A 9,638-nucleotide genomic window follows, 5' to 3' on the forward strand; every position below is an offset into this window, starting at 1 on the left:
CCCCCTTGTGCGTGCAGGCGTGGCCACGCCCCCTGACGCCGGCCACGCCCCTCCTCCCCTCAGGCAGCCATGATGGCGGCGGCGGCGGCGGCGGCACCGCGGCTCCGGCCGCTCCTGCGGGCCCTGCGGACACAGGTTCGGCCCCGCCGGGCGGGGACACCCCGGGGGGAGGACGTCAAACCCCCTGGGTGACGTCACGCCCGCGCCATGGCGTCACGCCGGCCGGGGAGGGGAGTGGGAGCGTGTGTGGTGTGTCTCCTTCTCCCCCCTTTTCGTTGTCTTCCCTTTTCCTTCTGTTTTTCGCTTTCCCGTGATGTCACGTAGAGCTGTGATGTCATGCGGGGCCGTTACGTCACGGTTGGACGCCTTTCCGGGGGGGAGTATCGCGTGTTTCCATCCTTTCCCCCTCTTTGAGCCGTTTCCCGCCTTTTTTAAAATGAGTAGTAATGACGTCATGGGCGGCCGTGACGTCACACACACCCACAGCACCTTTTTTTGGGGTGGGGGAGCGTCACCCTCCACCGTGACGTCACAGAGGTCACGACCTTGCGTGCACCGCGTTAGAATGAGGCGACGGGGCCTTCCCCCGCCACCCCGCGGAGTGGCGGCTGCTGACGTCATGCTGGGGGCGGTGACGTCATCGGCGCCCCCCCCCCCTCTTTCTCCCCCCAGACGCTGCGGGGGCCCCCCTGGCCCCGGAGAACCCCCCTGGGGCTGGGCCCCGCGCCCCGAGGGCTGGCCACCGTCAGCGCCCAGGTGAGGGGGGGGGGGGCATCTGGGGGGTAATTTGGGGTCAGTGGGGCAGGTTGAAGCCTTGAGGGGGGGAGCTATGGGGCAGGGTGGGGGCTCTGGGGGGTAGTTGGGGGGCTTGGGGGGTAGTTTGGGGGGCAGAGGGGGGCTCTGGGGGGCAGTTGGGGGTCAATGGGGCAGGCTGAGGTTGGCGGGGCAGGGTGGAGGGTAGTTGGGGGGCTGGGGGGGGCAGCTTGGCAGGACTCGGGGGTAGTTTGGGGCTGGGGGGGGCAGATGGAGGTCTCTGGGTGGGGAATGGGGCTGGGTGGGGACTCGGCGGGGCGCACTGGGCAGCTGTGGGGCAGACTGGAGGAACGGGGGGGGGTCTGGGGGGCAGATCGGGGGCTCTGGGGGGGGCTGTGGGGCATGAAGGGGGGAGCTGTGGGGCAGAACACGGTAACACTCCCTTCTCTCTCCCCTGCCAGGCAGTCTCCCCAGCCCCTGCAGCTGCCGTGGGGCAGCAGCCCCCCGCCTTGGGGCAGCCAGAGCCTGCCGTGGGGCAGAACCCCCCCTCCACGGGTCAGGAGCCGCCGCCTGTGGGTCAGGAGCCCCCCGCCGTGGGGCTAGAGTCCCCCGCCGTGGGGCTGGGGGAGGAGGTGCGGCTGGAGGAATTGGGGCTGGGGGCCTTCACCCCCGTGGGGCTGGTGCAAAACTTCCTCCAGTTCCTGCACCTCGACGTGGGGCTGCCCTGGTGGGGGGCCATCGCCGTCGGTGAGTGGGGCTGGGGGGGGGGGGGTTCTGTGGGGCTGGGGGGCCCTGTGGGGCTGGGCAGGGGCCGCGTGGGACAGGAGAGTGGTTCGGGGGAGGGGGGGGGGGGGCTTCGCTTCGGAGGGGTCTCTATGGGGCTGGGGGGGGACGCTCTGTGGGGTTTGAGGCTGTGTGGGGTTTAGGGAGGGCTTTCTGTGGGGCTGGGGGGGGCTCTGTGGGGCTCAAGGAGGGATCCCCAGGGGGTTGTGGAGCCAGGGGAGCGCCCTGTGGGGAGGAGGGAGGAGTCTCTATGGGGCTGGGGGGTTCTTTAGGAGGCCAGGGGGGCTCAGGAGGGTGCTCTGTGGGGCTGGGGGGGCTCAGAGAGGGCGTCTGTGGGGCTGGGGAGCTTCTGCAGGGGTCTCTGTGGGGCTGGAGGGACTCTGGAAGCGTTCGTATGGGGGGGGCAGTGGGTTATAGCACATCTGTGTGGGGCTGGAGAAGCTCTGTGGGGCGCAGAGATATTTATGTGGGGCTGTGTGGGGCTCTGGGGCTCTCTATGGGGCTGCGGGGGGGTCTGGAGGGAGCTGCTAGGGGGCTGGGGGGGCTCTGGAGGAGTCTCTGTGGGGCTGGGGGGGGCTCAGGGAGGGATTCCCCTGTGGCGGCAGGGTTCTATGGGGCTCAAGGGTGAGTGTTTCTGGGGCTGGGGGTGTCTCTATGGGGCTGGGAGGTGTCTCTGTGGGGCTCTCTGGGGTTGGGGGGTGGTCTTTGGGGCTGGGGGGGGGTGTCTCTCTGGGGCTGGGGGGGGTCTCTATGGGGCTGGGGGGATCTCCGTCGGGTTGGGGGCTGGTCTAGGGGGCTGGGGGGAGTCTCTGTGGGGTTGGAGAGTGGTCTATGGGGCTGGGGGGGGGTCTCTCTGGGGCTGGGGGGGGTCTGTCTGGGGTTGGGGGGTGGTCTCTGGGGCTGGGGGTATGTCTTGGCTTGGGGGCTGGTCTCTGGGGCTGGGGGGTGGTCTATGGGGCTGGGGAGAGTCTCTCTGGGGTTGGGGGGGGTCTCTATGGGGCTGGGGGGGTGTCTCTGCGGTTGGAGGCTGGTCTATGGGGCTGGGGAGAGAGTCTCTCTGGGGCTGGGGGGGGTCTCTATGGGGCTGAGGGTGTCTCGCTGGGGCTGGGGGGTGGTCTACGGGGCTGGGGGGATCTCTGTGGGGCTGGGGGCGGTCTATGGGGCTGGGGGGGATCTCTATGGGGCTGGGGGCAGTCTCTGTGGAGTTGGGGGGTGGTCTATGGGGCTGGAGAGAGTCTCTCTGGGGCTGGGGGTGTCTCTATGGGGCTGAGGGTGTCTCTCTGGTGTTTGGGGTTGTCTCTATGGGGCTGGGGGCGGTCTCTGTGGAGTTGGGGGGCGGTCTATGGGGCTGGGGAGAGTCTCTCTGGGGCTGGGGGGGGTCTCTATGGGGCTGGGGGCGGTCTCTGTGGAGTTGGGGGGCGGTCTATGGGGCTGGGGAGAGTCTCTCTGGGGCTGGGGGGGGTCTCTATGGGGCTGGGGGCGGTGTCTGTGGAGTTGAGGGGCGGTCTATGGGGCTGGGGAGAGTCTCTCTGGGGCTGCGGGTGTCTCTATGGGGCTGAGGGTGTTTCTCTGGTGTTTGGGGGTGTCTCTATGGGGCTGAGGGCGGTCTCTGTGGAGTTGGGGGGCGGTCTATGGGACTGGGGAGAGTCTCTCTGGGGCTGGGGGGGGTCTCTATGGGGCTGGGGGCGGTCTCTGTGGAGTTGGGGGGTGGCCTATGGGGCTGGGGGGGGTCTCTGTGGGGCTGGGGCCAGTCTCTGTGGAGTTGGGGGGTGGTCTATGGGGCTGGGGAGAGTCTCTCTGGGGCTGGGGGGGGTCTCTATGGGGCTGGGGGCGGTCTCTGTGGAGTTGAGGGGCAGTCTATGGGGCTGGAGAGAGTCTCTCTGGGGCTGGGGGGGGTCTCTATGGGGCTGGGGGCGGTCTCTGTGGAGTTGAGGGGCAGTCTATGGGGCTGGAGAGAGTCTCTCTGGGGCTGCGGGGGGTCTCTATGGGGCTGGGGCTGGTCTCTGTGGAGTTGAGGGGTGGCCTATGGGGCTGGGGGGGGTTTCTCTGGCGTTCGGGGGTGGCCTATGGGGCTGGGGGGGAGTCTGTGTGGGGCTGGCGAGGGTCTCTCTGGGCTTGGAGGATCTCTATGGGGCTGGGGGGGGGCTCTGGCGGGGCGTCCGCGGGGCCGTGTGGGGCCCACCCGTCCCCCCCCCCGCCCCCCACTGACCCCCCCCCCCCCCCCCCCCCCCCCCGCAGGACGCTGGGGGCGCGGGTGGCGCTGCTGCCGCTGCTGGTGCGGGGCCAGCGGGAGGCCGCCCGCCTGGCGGCCCACATGCCCCAGCTCCAGCTGCTCTCCCAGCGCCTGGCCGAGGCCCGCCGGGGCGCCGACCAGTACCAGGGTAAGCGGGGCTACCGGCGCGGGGGGGCGGGGCTACCGGCACGGCGGGGGGGGGGGGCGGGGCTTGGGGAAGGGGGCGGAGCATCAAGGGGTTGGGGGGGCGGGGGTTCTGCTGGGCTGGGCTTGGGCTAGGGGGGAGGGGGCGGGGCTTGCGGGGAGGGGGCGGGGTCGTCGCGGTGGGGGGGCGTGGCCAGCGGGAGGGGGCGTGGTCAAAGGGAGGGGGCGGGGTCACAGATAAGGGGCGTGGTCTGGGCTTGGGATGAGGGGGAGGGGCTTGTGGGGAGGGGGCGGGGTCGTTTAGCCGGGGGGGCGTGGCCAGCAGAAAGGGGCGGGGTCACAGAAGGGGGCGTGGCCTTGGCTTGGGAGGAGGGGGCGGGGTTGGGGTCGTCGCGGGGGGGCGTGGCCTAAGGGAGGGGGCGGGGTCACAGAGGAGGGGCGTGGTCTGGGCTTGGGAGGAGTGGGAGGGGCTTGTGGGGCGGGGGCGGGGTCGTTGCGCTGGGGGGCGTGGCCAGCGGGGAGGGGGCAGGGTCACAGAAGAGGGGCGTGGCCTTCGTGAAGGGGGCGGGGTCAGACCTCCTGGGGGCGGGGCCTCCAAAGGGGATGCCGCGGTGGGCGGGGCTTCTTCGAGAGGGGGGGCGTGGTCAGCGAGGGGCGTGGCCACCAGCGCTGGGGGCGGGGCTTTAAGAGTGTTTTAAAGGACTTTTAAAGGGCCGGCGGCTTCCATAGCAAAAGGCGGGGGGGGTGGTGTTTGGGGAAGGGTGGGGCTGCTGGAGGGGGCGTGTCCTCGCCAGGCCACGCCCTCCCCTGAAGCCACGCCCCACCACGCCCCCCCCGCAGTGGCCCGGGCGTACTCGGAGCTGGCAGCTTATCAGAAACGGCACGACGTGAACCCCCTGCGCGGCTTCCTCGTGCCCCTCGTGCAGGTCGGGGGCGACCCGGGGGGGGGGTCTCCGGGCGGGGGGGGCCAGGGAGGGCACCCAGGGGGCTGGGAGGGGACATGGGGGGCTGGGAGGTGGCACAGGGGGTCCGGGGGAGGGCACCCAGGGGTCTGGGAGAGGACATGGGGGGCTGGGAGGGGACAAAGGGGGTCCGGGGAGGGCACCCAGGGGGCTGGGAGGGGACATGGGGGGTCTGGGGAGGGCACCCAGGGGGGTGGGAGGGGACATGGGGAGCTGGGAGGGGACAAAGGGGCTCCGGGGAGGGCACCCAGGGGGCTGGGAGGGGACATGGGGGGTCTGGGGAGGGCACCCAGGGGGTTGGGAGGGGACATGGGGGGCTGGGAGGGGACAAAGGAGGCTGGGAGGTGGCACGGGGGGTCGGGGGAGGGCACCCAGGGGGCTGGGAGGGGACATGGGGGGTCCGGGGAGGGCACCCAGGGGGCTGGGAGGGGACATGGGGGGTCCGGGGAGGGCACCCAGGGGGTTGGGAAGGGGACATGGGGGTCTGGGAGGGGACAAAGGGGGCTGGGAGGTGGCACAGGGGGTCCAGGGGAGGGCACCCAGGGGGCCGGGAGGGGACATGGGGGGTCTGTGGAGGGCACCCAGGGGGCTGGGAGAGGACACAGGAGCTCTGGGGGGACCCAGACGTCGTGCGTGTGTGTCCCCCCGGCCCCCCGTGACGTACCTGGGGGGGGGACACGTGTGTCGCGCAGACCCCCCTCTTCGTCTCCTTCTTCCTGGCGCTGCAGAAGATGGCGGCGGCGCCGGTGCCGGGGCTGCACCGGGGGGGCCTGGCCTGGTTCCCCGACCTGGCGGCCCCCGACCCCTACTACGTCCTGCCCCTCCTCGTCACCGCCTCCACCTGGCTCGTCCTCGAGGTACCGCCCCCGGGGGGGGGGGGGGGGGGCGCGGGGGCAAATACGGGGGGGTCTGGGGTAAATGTGGGGGGTCTGGGGGGAACATAGGGCGGTTTGGGGTAAATATGGGGGGTTTGGGGTGCGTAGAGGGGAGTTTGGGGCAAATATGGGGGGTTTGGGGCAAATATGGGGGGTTTGGGGCAAATACGGGGGGGTTGGGGGCAAATACAGGGGCTTTGGGGAAAATACAGGGGACTTTGGGGCAAATATTGGGGGGGGTTGGGGCAAATACGGGGGTTTTGGGGTGAGTGCAGGGCACTTTGGGATAAATACGGGGGGGGTTGGGGCAAATACGGGGGGGTTGGGGCAAATATTGGGGGGGCTTGGGGCAAATACATGGGGGTTTGGGGTGAGTATAGGGAAGTTTGGGGCAAATATGGAGCGTTTGGGGTAAATACGGGGGGATTTGGGGCAAATACGGGGGGGTTGGGGGGAGTCCAGGGGGGCTTAGAGTAAATACGGGGGGGTTGGGGCAAATACGGGGGGTTTTGGGGGGGGGGGGGGGCGATTTGGGGCAGGAGCTGCAGGAAGGAATGAAAATCCGGGGGGGATTTTACGCGGCGTTTAGGGATTATGGGGAGGGGGGTGGGCGCGGCGCGGGCGTGGCGCGGGCGTGTCCCCCCTCCTCCTTATCCCTTCCCCCCCCCCCCTTCCCCGCAGGTGGGGGCGGAGACGGGGGTGTCGAGCCCGGGGGCGGGGGCGGTGCGTCAGGCCCTGCGCCTGCTGCCCCTCTTCTTCCTCCCCTTCATCATCCACTTCCCCACCGTGAGCAGGGGCGGGGCTTAACGGGGGGGTGGGGGGGCGGAGCTTAATGGGGTGGGGCTCCCCCGGGGGTGGGCGGAGCTTAAGGGCCTGGGGGCGGGGCCTAAAAACAGTGGGCGGGGCTTTCCCCGGAGGCGGGAGGGGCCTCCTAGAAGGGAGGGGGGGTGGAGCTGGGAGATACTTGGTGGGCGGGGCCTGGCGCTTGGTGGGCGGGGCCTGGCGCTTGGTGGGCGGGGCCTCCGCGGAGGGGGGGTGGCGCCGGGAGAGCTTTGTGGGCGGGGCCTGGCGCTTTGTGGGCGGGGCCTCCGCGGAGGGGGGGTGGAGCCGGGAGAGCTTTGGTGGGCGGGGCCTGGCGCTTGGTGGGCGGGGCCTCCGCGGAGGGGGGGTGGAGCCGGGAGAGCTTTGGTGGGCGGGGCCTGGCGTTTTGTGGGCGGGGCCTCCGCGGAGGGGGCGTGGCCTGGGGAGGGAGGGGGCGTGGCCAGCCCTGCGCTGGCCGTACCCACACACACACCCCCCCCCATTCCCCCATTCATCGCCGTGGCCGGGCGTGGCTGGGCGTGGCCTGACCGGGGGCGGGGCTTGTCCGCAGGCCGTCTTCACCTATTGGCTGACGTCCAACGCCTTCAGCCTGGCGCAGACGGGGCTCCTGCGCGTCCCGCCCTCCGGGCCCGTCTCCGGGTGCCCCCCCCGCCTTCCTCGGCGGCCGCCACCCCCCAACCCCCCCCCGGCAAAGGGCCCGTCGGCCTCCTGGGGCGGCTGCGGCAGGGTGAGCCCCCCGGGGGGGGGGCGGGGGGGGGGCTATAGGGGCCGGGGGGGGGATGGGGGGGGATAGGGGGGTCTATAGGGGCTGGGGAGGGGATGGGGGGGGGTTATAAGGGCAGGGGGAGGGCATGGAAGTGATCTATAGGGGGCTCGAGGGGGATGGGGGGGCTATAGGGGGCTGGGGGGGAGTTGGGGGGGTCTGTAGGGGCTGGGGAGGGATGGGGGGAGATAGGGGGGTCTATAGGGGGTTGGGGGAGGGGCTGGGGGGGTCTGTGGGGGGATGGAGGGGATATAGGGGCTGGGGGAGAGGATGGGGGGGTCTATAGGAGGCTGAGGGGAGAGATGGGGTGGTCTATAGGGGGCTGGGGGGGAGATGGGGGGTTTATAGGGGGCTGGTTGGGGGGTAGAGGGCGTGGGGGTGAGGGTGGGGGGGTCTATAGGGGGCTGGGGGGGGGAGAGGGGCTGGGAGAGGGGCTGGGGGGGATCTATAGGGGGCTTGGGGGGGAGATAGGGGGGTCTATAGGGGGCTGGGGAGGGTTAGAGGGGCTGGGGGAGCGGATGGGGGGGGTCCCCGTGTGGTGTTCCCCCCCGCCCCCCCCCGGCTGACTGAGGGGGGGTTGGGGGGGGGGTGCTGTCGTCTGGCAGAGTGGCGGGAGGCGCGGGCGGCGCAGCGGGGGGAGGAGCGGCAATGGCGGCTGCGGCACCACCTCGACCTGGCCGCCAAGGGTGAGCTCTCGCACGACGAGGGGGGGTCCTCACACAAGGGGGGGGGTCCTCACACGAGGGGGGGGTCCTCGCACGAGGATGGGTCCCCCCTGACCCCCCCCCTTTCCCCCCCACAGGCCCCCTCCGACAGACCTTCGCCCACAACCCACTCTCCCCCCCGGGGGGGGCCGCCTCCCCCCCGCCCCCGGCCCCCCCCAAGCGCCCCTGGAAGGAGACCCTGGGCTGAGGCGCCGCAATAAACGCTCCCCAAACCGTCCCCGTCTCCTCCGTGGCTCCGCGTTCATTTGGGGGGGGGTTTAATTATCGCGCGGGGTGGGGGGGGGGGATAGGGGTGTAAAAAGGCGCGTTTGGGGGCTCCGCGGCGCCGTTTGGCGCCCCGCGGCCGCCGTAGCGCTCAAGATGGCGGCGGGCGGAGAAGATGGCGGCGCCCCGGCTTCCGTACAACGACATGGCGGCTTCCGTAGCGCACGGCGCTTCCGTACGACGTGGCGCCCATGCGCGGCACCGCCCCCCCCCAACCCACCCCGCTCCAGCCGTCACGTGTTCTTGGCGGGCGGGCGGGCGTGCGTCAGGCGTCACTTCCGGATCGCGGCCATGGCGGCGCGCAGGGCGCTGCGGATCGGTGCGGGCCGGGGGCGGGCTTGGGGGGGGGGGGGGGTGGGGGGAGAAGCTGTGGGCGGGGTTAAGGGGGGGTGGGCGGGGCCGGCCGGGGGGGGGGGGGAATAACCAATAAGGCGCCGGGGAGGGAGGGGGCGGGGCTTGAGGCTCGATGGAGGCGGGGCTAAGGGGAACGGGGGGGGGTGTTAATGCGTGTGGGCGGGGCTAAGGGAGTGTGGGCGGGGCCGAGGGGGGTTTGTGGGCGTGGTTTGGGGGGCTGGGGGCGGGGCCTGGGGAGCGGGATGGGAGGGGGGTTGCGGGGTGGGGGGGCGGAGCTTTGGGGAAGGGGCGGGGCTTAACTGACCCCGCCTCCTTCCCCCCCCCCCCCCAGCCGAGCAGCGGGCCCGATCCCTGCGGCCCCTGCCCCCCCCCCACCAACGGATGGGCCAATGGCGAGTGGCGTAAGGGCCCCCGGCGTCCCCTTTTTGGGGGGGGGGGGGCCTGGGTCCCTCCAAGGGGGGGGTTATGGGGGTCCCCAGACTCGTGGGTCCGTTTTGGGGGGTGGGGGGGGGTCCCTGGACACCTGGGTCCCTCCTGGGGGGGTCCCCCAGATTTTTGGGTCCCTTTTGGGGGGGTGTGGGGGGGTCCCTGGACACCTGGGTCCCTCCTGGGGGGTCCCCCAGACTCGTGGGTCCCTTTTGGGGGGGTGGGGGGGTCCCTGGACACCTGTGTCCCTCCTGGGGGGGGGTTATGGGGGTCCCCCGACTCGTGGGTCCCTTTTGGGGGGGGGGTGGGGGGGTCCTTGGACACCTGGGTCCCTCCTGGGGGGGTCCCCCAAATTTTTGGGTCCCTTTTTGGGGGGTGGGGGGGGTCCCTGGACACCTGGGTCCCTCCTGGGGGGGTCCCCCAGACTCGTGGGTCCCTTTTGGGGGTTGGGGGGGGGTCCTTGGACACCTGGGTCCCTCCTGGGGGGGGGTTATGGGGGTCCCCAGACTCGTGGGTCCCTTTTGGGGGGGGGTG

The 9,638-nt window shown here is 71.6% G+C and overlaps 1 protein-coding gene across 1 annotated transcript; it reads left to right on the forward strand.

The window, feature by feature from the left end:
• Positions 1–16: 16 nt before the first annotated feature.
• On the forward strand, positions 17–8,277 carry OXA1L (OXA1L mitochondrial inner membrane insertase). The gene is given in 11 exon segments (XM_074567943.1): positions 17–135; positions 673–756; positions 1,215–1,500; positions 3,774–3,917; positions 4,754–4,839; positions 5,568–5,732; positions 6,432–6,536; positions 7,123–7,183; positions 7,186–7,299; positions 7,941–8,021; positions 8,138–8,277. Coding segments are annotated over 11 exon segments (1,302 nt in total). The 5' UTR covers positions 17–69; the 3' UTR covers positions 8,248–8,277.
• Positions 8,278–9,638: the final 1,361 nt, after the last annotated feature.

Source organism: Larus michahellis, chromosome 30, assembly GCF_964199755.1.
Source record: "Larus michahellis chromosome 30, bLarMic1.1, whole genome shotgun sequence".
Classification (NCBI taxonomy): Eukaryota; Metazoa; Chordata; class Aves; order Charadriiformes; family Laridae; genus Larus; species Larus michahellis.